The sequence below is a fragment of the Pongo pygmaeus genome, chromosome 11, assembly GCF_028885625.2.
Source record: "Pongo pygmaeus isolate AG05252 chromosome 11, NHGRI_mPonPyg2-v2.0_pri, whole genome shotgun sequence".
Lineage (NCBI taxonomy): Eukaryota > Metazoa > Chordata > Mammalia > Primates > Hominidae > Pongo > Pongo pygmaeus.
This window is the reverse complement of record NC_072384.2, coordinates 119,005,361-119,029,498: the sequence shown is the minus strand read 5'-3', so window position 1 is coordinate 119,029,498 and position 24,138 is coordinate 119,005,361. Positions and strand designations below refer to the sequence as shown.

The window sequence follows — 24,138 nt, the reverse complement described above, 5'->3', positions numbered from 1 at the left end:
GTTGACAAACTTACTTGAATTTTTTCAACTTAAATATGACACATTAAAAACATCAGAAAATGAAGGTGTAGCAGTGCTACCTTTAATTAGTATCTCCATTCAATACCATATTCTTGTAAAATAAAAGCTTTTTATGGTTGTTGCCATTTAGTACCTACTCATTATATGTTCATGCCACCAAATTGGAGCTATATTGATTTACTAAACTATTGAATTTTAGAATCAAGAAATTGAGGCCAGGTGCGGTTGCTCACACCTGTAATCCCAGCACTTTGGGAGGCTGAGGTGGGCGGATCATGAGGTCAAGAGATTGAGACCATCCTGGCTAACACAGTGAAACCCCATCTCTACTAAAAATACAAAAAATTAGCTGGGCATGGTGGCGAGCACCTGTAGTCCCAGCTACTTGGGAGGCTGAGGCAGAAGAATGGTATGAACCCAGGAGGCAGAGGTTACAGTGAGCCGAGATTGCGCCACTGCATTCCATCCTGGGCTACAGAGCGAGACTCCATCTCAAAAAAAAAAAAAAAAGAATCAAGAAATTGAATACTATTTAAAATTTTTAGAATATGTCAGAGGCTAGTTTATATCTCTGTTTTAGTTTTATTTCATCTTACCCATATTAATGGAATCACTGTTTTAACAGTTGATACGTGTAAGAAAAGCATGTCTTCAAATACATTGGAGTGGAAAACACAATATACTGTCTGGGGACCGATATTGAACAACATAGCATAATGAAAAAATATGGGCTTTGGCCATAAATAGATGTAGGTTGAAATTCTAGCTCTGCCTGTTATTTCTGTGTGGTTTTAGGTAAGTCACTTAATGACTGAGTTTTAATTTCCTAATCTCTAACATGAAAGTATCACCTTGATTTAAGGGCTTCTTAAAGAATGAGAGCTCATAAATGTAAAAGTATGACTTCCCTATGCTAGGTGCTCAGTAAGTCATTGGCATTATTAGAATAGCTAGCTGAGGGCTTAACTCTGAATTCATTCTGTGATCTTGGGCAAGTCATTTTAATCTCAGGTTTAGTTGCTTTGCTTTAGCTTCCCAAAGGTGATTATTATATACTTTGCAGAGACTAGAGCAAAATAATGAATAAAAATATGTTGAACAGTATAAAGCATTTAATACAAGCGTGGCATTTCAAATCAGTGGACAAAAGACTAATATTTGATAAACAGTGTTAACCATGAACAAGACAACTAACGATTTAGGAAGATAATATACTTAGATCCTTATCTCCAGTGACCAAAGATTTGAATGTAAAAAAAAAATGATAAAAGTATTGTAAAAAGTACTTTTAACATAATCTCTGGATGGAAAAGACTTTTCTGGGTGTTACATAAAAACTAGAATTAATAAAGGAAAAAGATTGAAAACTTGCGTTAAAGAATTAGACAGTCTCTCTGGCAAGGAACAAAAGACAAAGGAAGAAAATAGTAGCCAGAGTGACAAAGTTAATATTGCTAATATACAAAGACCTATTTTGCAAATCAATTAAAAAAAAAAAACCAGTAGAGAAATTGAGAAAAACTGCAAATAGAGAATTCAGGAAGCAAAATAGATGGCCCTTACACATGAAAAAATTCTCGACTTCGCCAAAGTCAGATTCCTACTAGCACATTTGGTAGCAGTGTGAGGGGAAGCAAGATACTCTCATATACTTGGTAGGAGCATAGAGGTTTTTTTTTCTTTTTATTTTTTTGAGGACTGTAATAATGTTGGTTTAGTTTAAAATTGTATGTTCTCTCAGTAATTCTTATTATAAGGAGTTTATCCTGCAAAAAGATTTGTGAAAGGATGTTAAGCATTGTTTGCAACTTAGAAAAATTAAAACATTTCAAATGGTCATCAGTTGGAAATTGGGTAACCAAATTAAAGTATAAAATATTTTTAAAAGTATATGCAAATTCATATTTATACAATACCTTGAATATTCCTTGAACTACCATTAGTTTCTTCAGAATAGAAGCCATTTATTCTGCTGGATAAACTTACTTGTAGAGAATGTTTTGGAGTATATGTTATTGGAGATACACCTGTCACTGTTTCTGACATCCAGTGTCAGTGTTCATGTTGTCGATACACAATGACTTTTCCATAGTGTTATTAATATAATTACCAAATGTTTATTCTAGCTTTTTTTTTTGCTTTGTAAATTTTAGCCTTCTATTAAATGTTTTCAGGTATGTGTGTTATTTAATTTTTTGCTTCAGATTCTAGCTCTAAATTTTAGTTTCTATCGAAGATGTATATTCTGTCAGAAAGAATTGGTTGATAGGCACTTTGATTTGTTTTCTTTTTTGCCTGCTGTTTCTTCCATTTCTTCAATATTATATAAAAATAATAATGATAAATCTTTTTGTTAAAGTGAGTGATTTGGGGATTTTTTAAAAAATTTATATTTTTGGTCACCAGCCATGAAACCTTCTCAGGGGTCTGGTAGTTTTGGAGCCATTCTGGGCAGCAGGACCTCACAGAAGGAAACCAGCAGGCAGCTTTCTTACTCAGACAATCAGGTATGTTCATTTGAATCTTTTTAGCATTTTAAAAAAATGATAGTTGGCCAGGCACAGTAGCTCACGCCTGTAATCCCAGCACTTGGGAGGCCGAGGTGGGTGGATCACCTGAGATCAGGAGTTTGAGACCAGCCTGGCCAACATGGTGAAACCCTGTCTCTACTAAAAATACAAAAATTAGCTGGGCGTGGTGGCGCATACCTGTAATCCTAGCTACTCGGGACGCTGAGGCAGGAGAATTGCTTGAACCCAGGAGGTGGAGGTTGTAGTGAGTTGAGCTCGTGGCATTGCACTCCAGCCTGGGCAACAGAAAGACTCCATCTCAAAAAAAAAAAAAGATAGTCATAGACTATCAAGGGTATTTCTGCATGCCTGAAATGTATCATTTCATTTAGGTATCCTTCCAAACCATAGAGTAAGAGAAACTTTGAAGCTTTTCTGTAAGTAAGTTTATGAATTCTCTTTGGCTGTGCAAACAAGTAATCACTTAGTCCACTTATTAGACTAAGCAATGAATAAGATTTAATTTTTGTCAGGTTCTTTTTATAGGTTAGATTTTTGGGGGGACATTTTTATTGAGATATAATTGACATGCAGTAAGTTGTGTATATTTAAAGTACAATTTGATATATTTTGACTTACATATGTCCTTAAAATCATCATCATCAACATAGTGAACATAACCATAACTCTCGAGATTTCTTATTCTCCTTTGTAATCCTTCTCTCTGATCCCTATCCAGAAGCAACCACTGGTATGTTTTCTCCCACTATAGATTAGGTTGTAATTTCTAGAGTTTTATATAAATGGAATGAGCGTGTAATTTTGGGAGGGCAGGGTCTGGCTTCCCTCAATGAGCATAATTATTTTGAGATTCATACATTCCTTGGTAGGAATTTAAATTGTTGAAATATTATTTAAATGCATAAGTGCTAACACATATAGCAGAAGCAAGTATTTATGCTTTCACAAGTAATAATTCTCATTAGTGGAGTCATAAATTCAATTTTGTGGGTCATGACTAACATTAAAAAGTAGAATAGAAAATAACAGAGAATATTGTACATATTTAGGATAAATGCTGATTTTTCAAACCTTTATTTTGGTTTATTTATACATATTTATAATAGGTTTTGATGTAAAATATTTCTTACTATGTGGCCAGGCGTGGTGGCTCACTCCTGTAATCCCAGCACTTTGGGAGGCTGAGGTGGGCAGATTCCTTGAGCCCAGGAGTTAGAGACCAGCCTGGGCAACATGTGCAACCCTGTCTCTACAAAAAATACATTAATTAGCTGGGCATGGTGGTGTGCACCTGTAGTCCCAGCTGCTTCGAAGACTGAGATGGGAGAATCACCTGAGCCTGGGAAGTCGAGGCTGCAGGGAGCAGTGATTGTGCCACTGCACTCCAGCCTGGGTGACAGAGTAAGACTCTATCTTAAATATATGTATGTAATATATATATATTTGTTACCATGGGATGGGATAATATTCAAAATTCTGGAAAAGTTGCAAAACAGTGGACATGTAGTATGCTACTGTTTGTATAACAAAAAGTAAAATATTGATTTGTATTTGCATAACAGAACAAGGGAAGAATTAGTGGGAAAAGGGGAAATGAAAGAACTGAGTGGATGGTGATAGTGAGACTTATCATTGGTCTGTGGCTTTTAATATTACTTTGATTTGTGAACCTTGAGAATGTATCACTCATTTGAAAATAAGTTTAACTTTTTAAAGTATTGATTCAGATGACCTTAGAAGTTTTAAAATTTCCTATCCTAAGATTGTAATTCTGTAAAACAAAAGTAATGGGACATAACTTCCATAGAAAAATCACGTAGCTCTTAATGTAGAGATATAAAACTTAACTGGCAGAGTGTTCATGTAAAGCTCTATTTCTCAACTAATGCTTACATTGCCATATTCTCTTTGAGTGTTCTTGCCATGTCTTAAGGGTAGAGTCTTTGATTCATCTTCACAGTGAACTCTATCTCACCTTCCTTTTCACTATCATATGTTTCATTCCTCCAGACTAGAACCCTCTCAAGAGTCATGACTGTTTTGTTGGCATTTAAGTTGTGGCAACCAAAATGTCACTGTCATCTTTTCTTAACTTGTCATAATCATAATTGGATATTTTTTTCCTCCAAAGATCAGTTCTCATGCTAATCACTAGAGCCATGTATTTGTGTGTCTTTTTTTTTTTTTTTTTGGTTAATAATTCAAAGCAGTGTTCTTGCCACCTCTCCAGGTGTGCTGTGGAGTTTTTAAGTTTGTAAGAATGCTATAGGAAAATAAGTGTCAAGCTCAATTTTTCACACTGACTGTACATTAGAATCACCTGGATTGCTTTTAAAAACAACAACAACAACAAAAACCAACAAGAACAACAACAAAACTGATGAATGAGCCTTACCCCAGACCAACTAGAATAGAATCTCTAGAGATATATCTCCATTTGTATTTTTTCCTTTTTTTAGAGATAGGGTCTTGCTCTGTCACCTAGGCTAGATTGCAGTGGTACAGTCATAGCTCACTATAACCTCAAACTATTGAGCTCAAGTGATCCTCCCGCCTTGGCTTACTGGGATTACAGGCATGAGCCATCACACCTGGCTCCATTTGTATTTTTTAAACCTTTCCATTGGAGAATCACTGTTCTAAAAGTATTCCAGTTAATTTGAAGATTTAACTATCTCAAACTTTATTTTTACAGGCTTCTGCAAAAAGAGGAAGTTTGGAAACTAAAGATGATATTCCATTTCGAAAAGTTCTTGGTAATCCGGGTAGAGGATCGATTAAGACTGTAGCAGGAAGTGGAATAGCTATTACTCGGACAATTCCTTCTTTGACGTCTACGTCAACACCTCTTAGATCAGGGTTGCTAGAAAATCGGTAGGAGAGACTTTTTTTCTTAGTCACTAGCTGTATCTGTTTGTAAATGTCTTTTAGGCCTTTTAGAAATACCAGTAATTTGAGGAGAAATAAAGTATAGAGTACATTTTTGGTAGATGTAATGATTACAAGTATTTGTCATATGTAGTTTATGTCAGTGACACGTATTAAGCATACAAATATACAGCATATAAATTTAAATATGGGCCAGGTGTGATAGCTCACGCCTGTAATCCCAACACTTTGGGAGACCGAGGCAGGTGGATCACGAGGTCAGGAGATTGAGACCATCCTGGCTAACATAGTGAAAACCCTTCTCTACTAAAAATACAAAAAATTATCCCGGTGTGGTGGCACACGCCTATAGTCCCAGCTACTCGGGAGGCTGAGGCAGGAGAATCGCTTGAATCTGGGAGGCAGAGGTTGCGTTGAGCCAAGATCGCGTCACTACACTCCAGACTGGGGTGACAGAGCGAGACTGTCTGGAAAATAATAATAATAATAATTAAATATGGTGTAGAGAATTAGATAATAGTAGTCCCATTTCCTGTCCTTCAGTATGTTGATTTATGAATTTTTGTGATATGAATTACGGCTTTTTAAAAGTAACCTTTTCTTTGTTCTCTGTAGTACTGAAAAGAGGAAAAGAATGATATCAACTGGCTCAGAATTGAATGAAGATTACCCTAAGGAAAATGATTCATCATCGTAAGTTACTTTAAGGGCCTTTATAGTGTTAGAGCAGTGTTTCTTATATTGGTATTTGTAACCACTGGGGAAGATTGGGGAAATGGTTTTAATTTATGAGAATTCCAAAGATGGAAGAGCAGAATTTAAAGTAATTTGGTGACAGTAGACTGTAGGCTCAATAGAGAGGGAAATTAGCCATTGCTATTGCTTTGGTCATTTCATTGCATTTCTCTTATCCTGCCTTTTCTTAAATCTGCAGTACTTAGTGGGAGAATAGAACAGAAGAACTCTAAATAAATGTTTCTTGCTGGCTGCTGTTTTAGTGTGAACCCCTTCTTGTCTTCTTTATGCTTAATTAAAAAAAAATTTTTTCACTTTTTCACTTTACTCATGTAAAAAGTCAGCCTAGAGGTTAAAGGATGTGAGCCTATGTGTTGTAGACAACTAGCATTAATCTTTCAGAGATGTTTTCTGGGTTGAACAAAAGAGAATAGATCAACCCAGGGTGCTCGCCAACTCGTAATCATTGTCCTCATTTTGTGAGGATTTTTTTTTTGTCTTCTAGGGGAGAAAACTAATTATACAGTTATCAGTTAAAATCTCAATTAATACCTGAACAGGATCAGTTGGTAGACAGTTAATTGGTACGTGAGGTCAAGAGGTCACCAGAAAGGAGTTGGGAAAAAGCCAAAGAAACTTTATGTATTAATTGATTTGCTGCTGTAATAGATATAAAAGTCTGAGTAGGTGGTAGGACTGGTATCTGAAACTATGATCACCACGGACTCAGATTCTTTCTGTCTTGTTGTTCTGCCATCCTTAATAAGCAGCCTCCATTTTGTGGACCAAGGTAGCCTCTTCAGTCTCTACTTTCTTGTCTCCATTTCTATTAGTTGAAGAGAGCAAAGGGAGGGCATGCTGTTTCCTTAGGCTGGAAATTGCATATACCACCTTTGTGCATATCACATTGGCCAGAACTTAATCACATGGTTATATATCAGGTTATGAGAAGGTCTGGGAAATATGCCTGTATTTCAACTATTGTGGCAAAAGCATACAGTGGTTATTTAGGGACAACTAATAGTCTGCCTTAGTTTGCTCCTACAGCCACTGAAATAACCCAGTTCACTATTCTTCCATACATATAACACCCTTATCTCTATCCAAATGGAGAAGAACTCCAAATCTCATGAGAACATTGTATCCAGCTCAGAGTCTAGGATCTTTGGGTGATCTTTCTCTCTGGGTGCAGTCTTCTCTATAAGGTCCAAATGTACCTTGGACCATGCCCCTCATGGTCTGGTACCTAAAAACTAAAAGGCAAGTTAATTTGCATTCCCCACTCCAGACCTCATGCACACATCATTATACATTGCTGGAGCAGGAACAGAATAATCACAGTAAAAATTTCTGTTTAAAATAGACAAGAATAGGAAACTGGAGGGGTCTTGGGTCTATAGCAGTGATAAAATCTGCTAGGTGGAAATTGTGAGGACAGTGAAGGCGTTGGAATAAGTTCCTGGTTAGCCCATCTAGCAGTCTGATTCTGTTGTCTGGGAGAAACCCCTTTGCCCATTGTACTCCGTGTGACCCCTGGCTTTGCCCTCTGGCAGATTTTTCTTGTTTGTTGTCTTTAAAGGCCACCACCAAAATAGATTTTGAAGACTATATTTTTCGTCAAGGCCATGTAGCTTTTATAGCTTGCTTCATCCAAGTTTAAAGATTCTATAAAGGTAAAACAAGCAGGCTTGAGAAAGAACTGGAGTCTATATATATATATATATATATATTTTAATTTTTCTTTTTTGTTTTTGTTTTGTTTGTTTGTTTTTTTGAAACGGAGTCTTGTTCTGTCACCCAGGCTGGAGTGCAGTGGCACGATGTCGTCTCACTGCAACCTCCACCTCCTGGGTTCAAGCAAGGTTGAAGCACTGCCTCAGCCTCCCATGCTGGGACTACAAGCGTGTGCTACCATGCCCAGCTAATTTTTGTATTTTTAGTAGAGACAGGGTTTCACCATGTTGTCCAGGCTGGTCTGGAACTCCTGACCTCAAGTGATCTGCCCGCCTCGACTTCCCAAAGTGCTGAGATTACAGGCATGAGCCACCGCACCTGGCCTGTTTTGTTTTAATATACTTTTTAATTTTGAAATAATCTAATTTGCAGAAAAGTCACAAAGATAACATAGAATGTTCCTGTATACCCCTTACCCAGCTTCTGCTAATATTAATATCAAAGTTATTTTCTACAAAACTGACTCTCTAGTTAACTCTTACCACTGCCTCAGTTTGAGAATCAAAAGCAATTGGATATTTTTATCCCATGGTTTCAAATTACCAGACAATTTTGATTCTAGGCTCTTGGCACAGAGAGCTATGTTTTTTTTGGTTTGTTTGTTTGTTTTTGAGATGGAGTCTTGCTGTGTTGCCCAGGCTGGAGTGCAGTGGTGTGATCTCAGCTCACTGCAAGCTCTGCCTCCTGGATTCACACCATTCTCCTGCCAAGTAGCTGGGACTACAGGCACCTGCCACCACGCCCAGCTAATTTTTTTTTTTTTTTTTGTATTTTTAGTAGAGACAGGGTTTCATGGTGTTAGCCAGAATGGTCTTGATTTCCTGACCTCATGATCTGCCTGCTTCAGGCTCCCAAAGTGCTGGGATTACAGGCGTGAACCACTGCGCCCGGCGTTTTCTTTTTTTTTTTTTTTTTTTTTGAGACAGAGTCTTGCACTGTCACCCAGGCTAGAGTGCAATGGTGCCATCTCGGCTCACTGCAATCTCCGCCTCCCGGGTTCAAGTGATTCTTCTGCCTCAGCTTCCCAAGTAGCTGGGATTACAGGCGTGCACTACCATGCCTGGCTAATTTTTGTATTTTTAGTAGAGACAGGGTTTTACCATGTTGCCCAGGCTGGTCTCGAACTTCTGAGCTCAGTTGATCTGCCCGCCTCGGCCTCTCAAGGTGCTGGGATTATAGGCATGAGCCACCATGCCTGTCCGCTATGTTTCTTTTCATCACTGATTGCAAGCTGATTAGCTTTGGCCTAAATTTGTATGTCTCAAATAGGACCTTGTTGAAAGCAATAAGAAGCACTAACACAGACCAGTATCCTTAATTGTAATCTTTTACTGTAGAGCTATAGGTTCAGTGAGTATGAGATCTGCCTTTCAAGATGTTAATATGACCGTTTTTATCAAATATTTTACTAAAGCATAAAATGGTCATCACCTTTCTAATCTGTAATATCTGTATTCGTACCTCCCTACCCTCTTACTAAGCCAGTGCTACATGCTTTAGGTTTGTTATGGTAGCACCCCACTTTTAATAACAAATTTTGTATATTTAAGGTCTAGTTGAAGGGAACAAAATTCACTCTAGCAAGTTTATGCACAAAGGTATTTGCACACAGTAAGTATTAAATGGCTTACAGAATCATTAGGATAGTTGAAAAGACAGGCTCTAAGTTAAGTTTTCAGGAATGATTTTGAGGTTTGCCTCAAACCAGATCACCAAAGATGCTCCCGGCTATTCTATCATGAAGCTAACAGCTGAATTGGAATCTATCATGAAAGCTGTCCTCTCTAGAACCATGCTGTCACTGCCAAGATTAGAAACCCTGTATAGAAAAACCAAGGTGATATTTAGCATCAGAAATAGTGGAATGGTAATGCTTCTGCCTTATTTACACTTTCCAGATCTTGCATGTAATTGCCTTATTTTAAATCTGATCCAGAACACTAACTAAGAAATGTAGAGTTACTTTATTAGCATTCTTGTTTCTGCACATCGGGGAGGTACACCAGAATGTTGGTTGTGCATGCCAGTCTAGCACATTCACTACACTTTTGGGAAGTCCCAGCTGTTCCAATTAGAAGTCTGTCTGATAAGCACTAGGTTACTGATCCTTGTTCTGGGTTACACCCATCACATCTTTTTACACCATCACATCTAGATTTTTTTTAAGTTTGCACTCCTTAGAAGCTGACCTAGATGAATATACTTGTGCAAATGACATTTAAAGCAGTGCTTATAGAGGACACAAATAACAGAGTGGGAGAAGCAGGCCAGAGAAGAAGAGGAAGCCAAGCAAGAGTGTGATCTCAGGTAAAAGTACCACAGACAATAGGCTTCATCTTGATCTAGCAGGGAAACTCTTGGGTTGTTCTAGCTTGAGGCAGGGAGGCTGGGCTTTCCTATTTCCATACTGGACCGTCTTTGGTTACCAGTTGCTCTGGCTCTGTCCAGGTGGGCAAAATGTTTTAAGTAGTTAAATGCAGTCCTCTGAAGAACTGCAGATGCTGACTGGTGAACCACATTGAAAATACACAGTCTAGGGATGTGTAAAGGAGAAAAAGGATCTTAGGGACTCTGATGGAGCGTCACCATTGTCCACTAAAAGAGTTGGTACTATAGTTCCCCCTTCCCCTAGCTTGTACAGTTTATATTGACTCCTGTCTTGTATTAAGTTTATTCCATTTTGTCATGGATTCTTCATATTGTTGCTTCCCACTTCTGGGGAAGAATCTTACAAGAGGAGGCTTAGTGGGATTAACCACAGTGTGTTGCTGCAGGTGGTCTTAGGGCTGTAACCCATATTGACATTTCTTCGTACCATCAATTTCATGCATCCTCTATTAACACTTCTGCTCATCTTGATGGTTTGACTGAATGGCATTACCGAGATCTTCATCTGAGGGATTTGAGCCTTTGGTCACCACGTGCTTGTCAGGCTGTGGTTGTTGTGATTGCCCATTATAATTACATGAGAGCTATGCTTATCACTGAGCATGAGAGCAGTAAGAGGCACCCTAGTGAATCCCCTTTATACCAGATAAATTCCTCACTGCCCTCATTATATAGCAGCAACCCTTCTTCCTCATAATAGTTATTTACCCCTGCCAGTATGGTAACTCTTTTTCTTTCCTATGAATCTGCCTGCATGAGGAGCTCAAAATAACTAGGTAACAGCCATAACTTCAGGTTTAATTGTTCTTTAACTGTCCTTGATTAAAAAGCACCCCCTCTGGGAACTAGGACCCACAAAATCTAATTTGGAGAGACAGCACAAATTCTCCAAGTGAGTTATTGAAAAATAATGGCAAATGGGGCTACTCCTCCTTTTACTTCTTGGTTGCTGGACCCATGTATTTTTTATAAATGGAATGATTTGTTGGTATTTTGAAGGCCACCCCATTCTTAATGAGATCCTCTCCATACTGCACTTTTAAAGGGTATTGCAGCACTTTATCAGGCTAGCAGCTTTGGGGTAATACTGTATATGGTAGGAACTGTGGATCTTTGTGGTCATATGCTGTCGTTGTACCTCCTTTTCTGCAAAGTGGAATCCTTGTTCTAAGATACTATGTGAGTTTTCTTGTTAGTGAATGAGATACTCCTATGAGTCCTTGGATAGTAATGCTGGTCAAGGCACCGTAGACAGCATAGGCAAATGTATATAGTAGTCCCCCCTTATGCATGAATTTACTTTCTATGGTTTCAGTTACCTATGGTCAACGTTGGTCCAAAAATGTTAAATGGAAAATTCCAGAAATAAATAATTCATAAGTTTTGTTTTGGTTTTGAGACAGGGTCTTGCTCCAGCCCAGGCTGGAGTGCACTGGTGTAGTCATAGCTCACTGTAGCCTCCAACTCCTGGGCTTAAGCAGTCAAGCCTCAGCCTCCCAAATAGAACTATAGGCATGCGCCACCATACCTGGCTAGTCTTGGCTATTTTTATTTTTATTTTTGTAGGGATGCAGTCTTGCTATGTTGCCCAGGCTGGTCTTGAACTCCTGGCCTCAAATAATCCTCCCACCTGGCCTCCCAAAGTACTGGGATTAAAGGCGAAAACTACTGCACCTGGCCCTAATTCATAGGTTTTTAAATGGTGCACTGTTTTGAGTAGCACAGTGAAACCTTGAGCTGTCCCATTCCGTCTGGCCTGGGATGTGAATCATTCCTTTGTTTAGTGGCTCCACACTGTATATGCTACCTGCCCATTAGTCACTTAATAGCCATCTTGGTTATCAGACCAACTGTGAGAGTATTGCTGTGTTTATGTTAAATAACCCTTATATTACTTAATAATTATCCAAAGCACGACAGTAGTGATGTTGGCAATTCAGATGTGCCAAAGAGAAACTGTAAAGTGCCTCCTTTAAGTGAAAAGGTAAAAGCTCTCAACAAAGAAAAAAAAAGATTTTTTTTTTTTTGAGATGGAGTCCCCCTCTGTCACCTAGGCTGGGATGCAGTGGCATGATCTCGGCTCATTGCAACCTCCGCCTCCTGGTTTCACGCAATTCTCCTGCCTCAGCCTCCTGAGTAGCTGGGATCACAGGTGCGTGCCATCACGCCTGGCTAATTTTTGTATTTTTAGTAGGGATGGGGGTTTCACCATGTTAGCCAGGCTGGTCTCGAACTTCTGACATCGTGATCCGCCCACCTCGGCCTCCCAAAGTGCTGGGATTACAGGCATGAGCCACTGTGCCTGGCCAGGTTTTTTATTTTTTTGAGACAATCTTGCTCTATTACCCAGGCTGGAGTGCAGTGACACAATCTCAGCTCATTGCAACCTCCGCCTCCCGGGCTCAGGCGATCCTTCCACCTCAGCCTCCCAAGCAGCTGGGACTACAGGCATGCACCACTGCACCTAGCTAATTTTTGTATTTTTTGTAGAGACGGGATTTCACCACGTTGCTCAGGTTGGTCTCAAACTCCTGAGCTCAAGTGATCTGCCCGCCTCAGCCTCCCAAAGTGCTGGGATTACGGGTGTGAGCCACCGTGCCCGGCCAATAAAAAGAATCTTATGCTGTGGTTGCGAAGATCTATGATAAGAATGAATCTTCTATCCATGGAATTGTGAAGAAGGAAAAAAAAAAAAATGTATGTTACTTTTTGTGTCACACCTCAAACTGCAAAAGTGCAGCCACAGTACAAGATAATTGCTTAGTTAGAATGGAAAGGGCAGGTCGGGCATGGTGGCTAATACCTGTAATCCCAGCACTTTGGGAGGCCGAGTCAGGTGGATGGCTTGAGTCCTGGAGTTCAAGACCAGCCTGGGCAACAGAGCAAGATCTCATCTCTACAAAAGTTAGCTGGGTGTGGTGACATGTGCCTATCATCCCAGCTACTTGGGAGGCTAAGGTGGGAGGATTGCTTGAGCCTGGGAGGCAGAGGTTGCAGTGAGCTGAGATCACACCACTGCATTCTAGCCTGGGCAGCAGAGCAAGGCCCTGTCTCAAAAATAAAAATAAAATAAAGTAGCATTGAATTTGTGAGTGGAAGACATGAACAGAATTTGTTCCAGTTGCTGGCAATTGAGTTCAGTACTGTCTGTGGTTTCAGTACTATCTGTGAATTCCATCATATTCATTGTGGGTTTTAGAACATGTACCCTGAAGATAAGGGGGAACTACTGTATCTAGAATATTGTCAGTCCCAATAAGGATTAATTGCTGTCTTTTTTAGTGTGGAAAAAATCTGATAGAATCAATTTGCTACCAAATGACTGGTTTCCTCAAGGGATGCCCTTGGATCAGGGTCTCGGTCTTTGCTGTTAACCAATTGGACATTCAGCAGCCACAGTAGATAAACCTTGGTGAAGGGGAACCCATTTTTTATAGCTTCTATCTGCCACCATGGCTGTTACATTATTCATGGTCCCTTTGTGGAAATAATGGGATGTCTAAGGACAGAGGCTGGCTGACATGCACTGGACAAGTTATCCTGCTGATTGTTTAGTATCTCTTTAGTGTTGTTCTCTGGTGAGCATTAGCATGTGAAACAGATCACTGTACATACTCCCATAAGTCTGTCCATATACCTCTTCCATAAATCATTTCTTTCCGATCTTCCAGGCTTGCTCGTTCCAAGCCCCTATTTATCCATATCATTTGCCACCACCCAGGAGTCCATGACCCACTTCTGTCTCCATACCAAGTAGATGATGAGATGCATCCCTCCAGGCTCTGCACAATGGAGGATTTCCCCTCACAACTGTCTTTCAAGGCAGTCCCTTAGTGGGACTATAGTGCAGCAGTAGTTTATTTGCAGTGTGTACCAATGTACCAAGATGACCTATTCATTAATCAGGCCCAGGTTTATTCCTCGTTTCAGCTTGACGTAGGAAATGCCCCTAAGGCTTGTTCTTGTCATCTCTTCTTTCTTACTTGGGCCCAATTCCAACATACCTGCTTCCATTTTATGATGAATTGCTGTTGTACTCTCCTGGTCTTGTGACTTCATGGGTGTGATAGCGCTTAGCTCCTGATGGTTAGCTCTGGTTGCACAGTCCCTTGATGACCATCAGTCAGGTGCTCTGTCTCTTCCAGGGCTTAATAATATGCCAAGAGTAGTATGCCATACTTTACAGATGAGGTATAATTTTTGGCTGCAGACAGCATGGTCTTGCTTTACAAGGTCTGGGCTGCAACTCTCCTGTGGGTGACTCTACACATTGTCTTTGTCCTTTAAGTTGGTAATTGGCTCAACTGAGCCTGTCTTCTCTCTTGAACACATAAATACTCAGCATCACCCAGTCAATTCCATAGTCTTTTTCATGATTATTTACCCCATATCACCTACATCTTATCTGTTGCTGTATCCAAACAACTCCAAAATTTAGTGACTTTAAATAGTAACTGTTCATTTTTGCTTATGAGTTTGTGGTCACCTGGGTGGTTCTGTTTATCTGGGCCCAGTTTGGCTTATAGTACCTGGATTCTAATTTTGTTATGCCTCTGTAGTCAGTAGGTGGTTTGGCTAGAGTTTGACTGGTCTAGGATGGCCTCACTCATATAACTGGCCATTGAGTGGTGGGGGTGATTGGGCCATGTGTCTTCCACTGTTAACAGGCAAGCCTGGGATTATTCACATAGCAGTGGTAGGGTTCCAAGAGAGTGAGTGGAAACCTGCAGGGCACCTTTAGACTTAGGGTCAGAACTCACACACTGTTAACTTCTGTCACATTGTTTTGGGAAAAGGAAATCACAGGACTAGCCCCATTAAGGGATGAAGAAATAGACTGAATTTATTGATTAGAAGCTTGAATATAGAGAGTGAAATAATTTGGGACATTTTTAAAGCAACTTTATTAAGGTACAATTTACATACCATGTAATTGACCCATTTTAAGAGTACATAAGTCAATGATTTTTAGTAAATTTTTTGAGTTATATTACGTGATCATTTTCTAGTTTCAGAACATTTCCATTACCCCAATACGATCTATCGTGTAATCGTTCTACCACATTTCTAAAATACTGGAGATACTGCGTGAGCCCTATCCTTCTCTACCTTATTTCATCCTAATTCACCATAGATGAAAATCTTAGCAATTGTAACACTATAAGGTGTCAGAGGTATTACTATCAGCAACAGAATTTCTGTTGCCCTTGCCAAACAAGGGTCCAATTCCAGAATCCTATCCTTAGAGTGTGCTTCCTAGGCCCACTTTTAGAACCAGCTGTTGTAGATTATGTTCCCCAGAAGCAGAATCTGAAATGGAGATTAGTGTGCATGTGAATTACTAAGGAAGTACTCCCAGAGAAGATAGTGAAGGGAGTAAGGAAAGCAATATAGTTAAGGGCAGGAAACAAAGCATGGTTGTGATCCTGGAGAAGTCACACAAGGACATGAAGGTTAGTCTTCATCCTGATATTAGAGAAATCTGTTATGTAGCTTCCATTATAAAGTTGTTTTAATCCAAATCAAGAGAGCTGGGCTTCTCTACTGTAGCGCCTGGCCTCTGCGATTACAGGCAAAGTATCTCTAGTAACTTGAGGGCAGTCCTGTGAAGAAGAGCCCTTGGTACTGGCTATCAAAAACATAAGTTGGTATGAAGATATGGAGGAGAGAATATAAAAATGAGTCAGTGGGAATCTAGGTGGAGCGCACTTAGGCATTGTCTGCCAGTCTTAGTTCATGATGGTTCCCCTTAAATTAGCACTGTTAAAGCATGAACATTTATTTGATGGACACTCTCTACTTACATGGGTTGAGGTATTTGAAAATAATACAGGGGAGAAAAGGGCTTTTAAAAGAAATTTTAACTTTGTATTCATGATCCTAAAGAATTTTAATCAATATAAATTAAAATGCTGTTGCCACTTAGCAAATAGTATTTCTATTCATGTGGAATACATAGTTTTGATTTTGATTTTTCTTTTCTTTTTTTTTTTTTTTTTTTTTTGAGATGGAGTCTCGCTTTTGTCACTCATTCTGGAGTGCAATGGCATGATCCCTGGCTCACTGCAACCTCTGCCTCTGGGTTCAAGCGATTCTTTTGCCTCAGCCTCCTGAATAGCTGGGATTACAGACGCCTGCCACCACGCCCGGCTAATTTTTTTTTTTTTTTTTTTTTTTTTTTTTTTGAGATGGAGTCTCGCTCTGTCGCCCAGGATGGAGTGCAGTGGCGCGATCTTGGCTCACTGCAAGCTCCACCTCCCGGGTTCACGCCATTCTCCCGCCTCAGCCTCCTGCGTAGATGGGACTACCGGTGCCCGCCACCATGCCCGGCTAATTATTGTATTTTTAGTAGAGACGGGGTTTCACCGTGTTAACCAGGATGGTCTTGATCTCCTGACCTCATGATCTGCCCGCCTTGGCCTCCCAAAGTGCTGGGATTACAGGCATGAGCCACTGCACCCAGCCCACTCCCGGCTAATTTTTGTGTTTTTAATAGAGATGGGGTTTCCCACGTTGGCCGGGCTGGTCTCGAACTTCTAACCTCAGGTGATCCGCCCGCCTCGCCCTCCCAAGCTGCTAGGATTAAGGCTTGAGCCACCGCGCCCAGCCTGATTTGTTTTTCTTTGTAAACCTATAAACTGCCAAGCTTGAACAGTTTACTTTTTTTTTTTTTTTAAGACTAAGTCTCACTCTGTTGCCCAAGCTGGAGTGCAGTGGCGTGATCTCGGCTCACTGCAACCTCCACCTCCCAGGTTCAAGCGATTCTCCTGCCTCAGCCTCCCGAGTAGCTGGGACTACAGGAACGCGCCACCATGCTTGGCTAATTTTTGTATTTTTAGTTGAGATGGGGTTTCACTGTGTTGGCCAGGCTGGTCTCGAACTCCTGACCTCGTGATCTGCCCGCCTCAGCCTCCCAAAGTGCTGGGATTACAGGAGTGAGCCACCGCACCTGGCCACGGTTTACTTTTTAATTGATTCTTTTGGTCTTAGTAGCTGAATCATTTTATCTGTTCTTGCTTTTGGCCAAGAAAATCTAATAATCTTGCTGTCTCTGATATGATTTTTATATAAAGAAAAATGCTCCTTTACTTTTGCTAAGTTATCAGAGTCATGGATTGGTTTGGCTCTTGAGATGGTAATTAAAGATTAGTTTTGTAATTCTCATTTGTTTAAGTCATTGACCTTTTGAGACTAACAATCTTGTAGCTTAATTTTCAAGCATATCAATGAATTTGGCACTTAAATGTAAATGTTTTAATGACAACTATTTAAAATTAAGGACAATATTTTTATACACCTGTACTATATTGATGTAAAATTATTAACTATAGGAACAACAAGGCCATGACAGATCCCTCCAGAAAGTATTTAACCAGCAGTAGAGAAAAGCAGCTGAGTTTGAAACAGTCAGAAGAGAATAGGACATCAGGTAAGTGTTTGATCTTACAATAAATAAGGTGCTCATTTATTATATATTTATTAGACTAGAAATAAAAACCTAACCCATCTGTACGTTCTTTTTATTTTTATTTATTTATATATATTTTTTGAGACAGAGTCTTGCTCTGTCACCCAGGTTGGAGTGCAGTGGCACAATATCGGCTCACTGCAACCTCTGCCTCCTGGGTTCAAGTGGTTCTTCTGCCTCAGCCTCTCAAATAGCTGGGACTACAGGTGTGTGCTATCATGCCTGGCTAATTTTTGTATTTTTAGTGGAGGTGAGGTTTCACCATATTGGCCAGGCTAGTTCCAAAATCCTGAACACAAGTTATCCACCTGCCTTGGCCTCCTAAAGTGCTGGGATTACAGGTGTGAGCCACTGCGCCCGGCCTAATCTGGTATTAGTTATTGGGTGCCAATTTGTACACAGTACTTGGCTAAAATATTTTAAAGTATTAGAAATCCAGGGAGCTTGTATTCTGTTTATAAAGAATCCAGTCTTTACCTTATTCTTCCCTTATTTGACTGCCTAGAATTAAGCTCTTTCATTGTCAAAGTACCAGGACCATAGAATGAATTAGAGGAGTAAAGTGGTTGAAATTCAAGTGCATCAGTGTTAGTGCTTATTAGAAGCTTCAGAAGATCTTGAAATTATTGTCTGAAGCAGTTTTTTAAACTTAACCTTCTACCCTGTTTTTACAAAAACATTTTTGTCAGATGTTTCCCACACTTAACGTATCTGTTTGATTCTCTGAAATCCTTAGAGAGTCCGATATCTGGTATTAACTTGAGTATTATGTCAACTTTAACTTGAAGTAAGCTAAAATATGGCATGATTTTGATAAATTGATAGTTTAAGAGAATCCAGTTGATCAGGACCCTAGGAATATTCTTCTTTTAGTGGTTTGGGATTGTGATATTGATTCCTACAGAAAGAAATATCACATGTAAGTCTTACCTCTGAAATAATAATATTTAGAAGATGTAAACTCTGCTTATTGTCTCTCAGCTTTTATAATCAGCCTATAGTTAAAAAACAGAAAACGTAAGCTATAATAAGCCTTAACAATGCTGAAGGTAAGGTACATCTCACAAAATTTGATGTGGAAGAGAGAAGGAAGTGCATGGCCAAATGACAAGATTAATGGAACAAAATGTAGACGTTTTAAATGTGTTAAAGTTACAGAGTTAATCGGTGGAAGAACTAAAGTAACGCTACTAATGGTTGGAGAGAGGAGAATAAGAGTAGGGGTGATACTAATTTTCTACAATAAAGAGTCAATTGATACTGTTTAAAATGAGTAAATCAAGAAGTAGTAGAAATGTTATTAGTACTGTTGAAGAAATCAGAAAAAAAAACAGTTTTTTTAAATGGTTAAAAATTAGAAGTACAACTTGTGGAACTTGGGGGCAGGAGAGGGTAGCTTTGCTATTATAGCTTGTTTCACGGTATTTTATGTTTTAACATACATGTGTACCGGCATACTTCAGAGATATTGCAGATGCAGTTCCAGACCACATAAATAAAGCTAATAGCACAATAAAGCAAGAATGAATTTTTTGGTTTCCCAGTGCAATAAAAGTTATGTTTACACTATGCTGGAGTCTGTTAAGTGTGCAATAGCATTATGTCTAAAAAAAAAAAAAGTACCTTTTGTTTTTTTGAGATAGGGTCTCACTCTGTCGCCCTCGCTGGAGTTCAGTGGTGTGATCTTGTCTCACTGCATCCTTGACCTCCTGGGCTTAAGCTGTCTCCCACCTCAGCCTCCCAGGTAGCTGGGATTACAGGTGCACACCACCATGCCCAGCTAATTTTTTGTATTTTTTGTAGAGACATGGTTTTGTCGTATGGCCCAGGCTGGTCCCCAACGCCTGGGCTCAAGTGATCTACCTGCCTCAGCCTCCCCAAGTACTCGAGTTACAGGCAGGACCCACTGCACCCGGCCAGTCGTAATTTTAAAATAGTTTATTACTAAAAAATGCTAACAATCATCTGAACCTTCAGAGGGTTGTAATCATTTTGCTGGTGGAGGGTCTTGCTTCTGTGTTGTTGGCTGCTAATTAGGGTGGTGGTTGCTGAAGGCTAAGGCGGCTGTGGCAATTTCTTTCTTTTTTTTTTTTTTTCGAGACGGAGTCTTGCTCTGTCTCCCAGGCTGGAGTGCAGTGGCATGATCTTGGCTCACTGCAACCTCTGCCTTCTGGGTTCAAGCAATTCTTCTGCCTCAGCTTCCCGAGTAGCTGGGACTACAGGCGCACGCCACCACGTGCAGCTAATTTTTGTATTTTTAGTAGAGATGGGGTTTCACCATATTGGCCAGGCTGGTCTCAAACTCCTGACCTCATGATCTGCCTGCCTCAGTATCTCAAAGTGCTGGGATTACAGATGTGAGCCACTGCACCCTTCCAAGGCAATTTCTTAAAATAAGACAATTTGTCACATTGCTGATTGACTCTTCACTTCATGAATGGTTTCTCTGGAGCATGTGATGCTGCTTGATAGCATTTTACCCACAGAACTTCTTTCAAAATTGGGATCAATCCTTACAGACACTACCATTGCTTTCTCAACTAAATTTATGTAATATTCTAAATCCTATGTTGTAACTTTAATAATATTCACGGTTTCATTACTGGGATTAGATTTCATCTCAGGAAACTTCTTTCTTTGCTCATCCTTTGGAAGCAACTCCATATCCATTAAAGTCTGATCATGAGATTGCAGCAATTCAGTCACATCTGCAGGCTCCACTTGTAGTTCTCTTGATATTCCCACAATATCTGCAGTTGACTGCATCTCCACTGATGTCTTGAACTCTCAAGGTTATCTGTGAAGGTTGGAATCAACTTCCAAACTCCTGTTATGGTTGCTATTTTGACCTCTTTTCATGAATTACAAGTGTTCTTAATGGCATCTAGAATGATAAATTCTTTCCAGAAGATTTTCAGTTCACTTTGCCTAGCTCCATCAGAGAAATCACTGTCTACTGTAGCCTTCTGAAATGTATTTCTTAAATAGTAAGACTTGAAAATTGAAATGACTCCTTGATCCGTGGGCTGTAGAATGGATGTTGAGTTAGTAGGCATGAAAATAACATTATCTTTGTATGTCTCCATCAGAGCTCTTGTGTTACTAGGTGCATTATCAAGGAGCAGTAGTATTTTGAAAACAATCTTTTTTTCTGAGCATTGGGTATCAGTAGTGGCTTAAAATATTGATTAAATCATGTTGTGAACAGAAGGGTTGTCATCTAGGTTTCGTTGTTCCATTTCTAGAGCACAGGCAAGTAGATTTAGCATAATTCTTAAGGGCCCTAGTATTTTCAGTATGGTAAGTGAGCATTGGCTTCAGCTTCAAGTCCTCAGCCACATTAGCCCCTAGCAAGAGAGTCAGCCTGTCCTTTGAAACTTTGAAGCTAGGCATTGATTTCTCTCTAGCTACGAAACTCTTAGATGGCATCTTCTTCCAATATAAAGCTATTGCAGCTACATCGAAGACCTGTTGTTTAACGTAGCCACCTTCATCAGTGATCTTAGCTAGATCTCAGTAACCTGCTGCAGCTTTAATATCAGTAGTTGCTGCTTCACTTTGTACTTTTATATTATGGAGATGGCTTCTTTTCTTAAACCTCATGAACCAGCTCTTACTTGCTTCACATTTTTCTTCTGCTTCTCTCAGCCTTTATAGAATTGAAGAGAGTTAGACCTTTACCCTGGATTAGGCTTTGGCTTAAGAGAACGTTGTGGCTGGTTTGATCTTCTGCTGAGACCACTAAAACTTTCTCCACATCAGCAATAAGGTTGTTTTGCTTTGTTATTCATGTGTTCACTTGAGTAGCACTTTTAATTTCTGTCAAGAGCTTTTCCTTTGCATTGGCTGTTTGGTGCAAAAGGCCTAGCTTCCATCCTGTCTCAGCTTTTGACGTGCCTTCCTGACTGGGCTTAATTGTTGCTAGATTTTTATTTAAAATGAGATGTGCACCTCTTCCTTTCACTTAAAAACACAGAGGTCATTGTAGGGTTATTAATTATCCTAATTTCAATATTTTGTCTCAGGGAATAGGGAGGCCCAAGAAGAGAGACAGAGATGGGGTAATAATGACAATTTGATGGAGCAGTCAGATAAATTGAGTTCGCCATCTTATATGGGTGCAGTTCGTGGTACCCCAAAACAGTGACAACAGTAACATCAAAGATCACGGATCACAGATCACTATAATAGATATAATTAAAAAGTTTGAAACATTGCAAAAATTACCAAAATGTGACATAGACATGAAGTGAGTGAGCGTATACTGTTGGGAAAATGGCACTGATTGACTTGCTTGGTGCAGGGTTGCCACAGCCTTCCATTTGTTTAAAAAAAAATACAAAAAAACCTGTAATATCTGTGAGGCACAATAAAGCAAAGAGCAATAAAATGAGGTATTCCTGTATTTGATGAGAAGGAAAAAGAGTTAAATGTAATCAGGACTAATGTATACTTTTATTATTAAATGAACTTGAATGGTTGATTTAGGAATTAAGTTTTTCCTTTGTTCATTTGTTTTGTAGGGCTTTTACCTTTGCAGTCATCATCCTTTTATGGTAGCAGAGCTGGATCCAAGGAACACTCTTCTGTTGGCACTAACTTAGACAGGTATGCATTGGTTATATGACTTGTGAAAAACTTAGGAGTTCTTTTTTTTAGAATATTGAATGATTGGATAGGTTATGTATTATCCTCTTAAGTGAATACGATAATTTAACAAAATTGATGAGACTCATAGAATCCTGACATGTTAGTTAGAAAGTATTCTAGAAATGAGCTGAGCACAGTGGCTCACACCTGTAATCCCAGCACTTTGAGAGGCTGAGGTGGAAGGATCACTTGAGCCTGGAAGGTCAAGGCTGCAGTGAGCCATAATTACGCCACTGTACTCCAGCTTGAGCGACAGAACAAGACCCTGTCTCAAAAACAAAAGAGGCAAGATCTCACTGTGTTGCCCAGGCTGGTCTCAAGTTTCCTGACTTGAAACGATCCTCCCACCTCAGGCTTCCAAAGTGCTAGGGTTACAAGTGTTGAACCACTGCTCCTGGCCTCTACAGAATTTTTTTCTTTTTTTTTTTTTTTTTTTGAGACCAAGTCTTGCCCTGTCACCCAGGCTGGATAGAGTACAGTGGTGCTATTTTGGCTCACTGCAGCCTTGCCTCAGCCTCCCACATAGCTGGGATTACAGGTGCCTGCCAGCACGCCACGCTAATTTTTGTAGAGACGGGATTTTAGCATGTTGACCAGGCTGATCTCAAACTCCTGACCTCAAGTGATCTGCCTTTCTTGGCCTCCCGAAGTGTTGGGATTATAGGCGTGAGCCATCGCATCCGACCACTCTACAGAAAATTTTTAAAAAATTAGCTGGGCATGGTGCCGTGTGCCTGTAGTGATAGCTACTTAGGAGGCTGAGTTGGGAGGTGCTCTTAAACCTGGCTCTGGGAAGTTTTGTAGTGATGCCATAGATTGCGACTGACAATGTTATCAGACTGTAGACGAATATATATTCTACCATCCCATGTGGATGAACATACTAAGATCTCTCCTCTGAAGCATTTTTATTTTCCTTTTGTTGCTGTTGTATTTGTTAAGCTACATTCCAAATATTTAGGAATTTCCCTTAAAAATCAAAAGCTGTATTACATCAGTGAGTGTCTTTTATTAATAAATTGGAAAAGGCTAGTTGGATATTTCATTGCTGATTCTATAGATAAGCTCTTTTTTTTTTAGATTTATTGGGTATAAATACATAAGATATCTGCTAAGCACTTGTTGAGAATGTGTGATCATGCAATGCAGCACAGAAGGGTTGATGGTTTTAAATGTAAAAAGCGAGGGTAATGGCAAATGCCCATCAATGATAGACAGGATAAAGAAAATGTGGCATATATATACCGTGGAATACTATGCAGCCATAAAAATGGATGAGTTCATGTCCTTTGCAGAGACATGGATGAAGCTGAAAACCATCATTCTCAGCAAACTGACACAGGAACATAAAACCAAACACTATGTGTTCTTACTCATAAGTGGATGTTGAAAAATGAGAACACATGGACACAGGGAGGGGAACATCACACACCGGGGCCTGTTGTGGGGCGGGGGGCTAGGGGAGGGATAGCATTAAGAGAAATACCTAATGTAGATGATGGGTTGATGGGTGCAGCAAACCATGATGGCATGTGTATACCTATGTAACAAACCTGCACATTCTACACATATATTCCCAGAACTTAAAATATAATTTAAAAAAAAAAGTGAGGGTAATGGTAGTCTATAATATAGATGCTATATAAGGACCTATTAAGTCATATGTTTGTTTGTTTGAGATGGAGTCTCGCTGTATCACCCAGGCTGGAGGACAGTAGTGCA

At 39.7% G+C, this 24,138-nt stretch overlaps 1 protein-coding gene across 10 annotated transcripts in view; it reads left to right on the top strand.

Moving 5' to 3' along the window:
* The window catches only part of USP37 (ubiquitin specific peptidase 37), a 119,829-nt gene that overhangs the window by 17,226 nt on the left and 78,465 nt on the right, over nt 1-24,138 (top strand). For all 10 annotated transcript variants that reach the window (XM_054478534.1, XM_054478533.1, XM_063647970.1 and 7 more), the window contains exons 6-10: nt 2,428-2,528; nt 5,248-5,426; nt 6,057-6,134; nt 17,630-17,727; nt 22,290-22,374. In XM_054478534.1, coding sequence (XP_054334509.1) covers nt 2,428-2,528; nt 5,248-5,426; nt 6,057-6,134; nt 17,630-17,727; nt 22,290-22,374 — 541 coding nt within the window. The remainder of the gene's footprint in view (nt 1-2,427; nt 2,529-5,247; nt 5,427-6,056; nt 6,135-17,629; nt 17,728-22,289; nt 22,375-24,138) is intronic.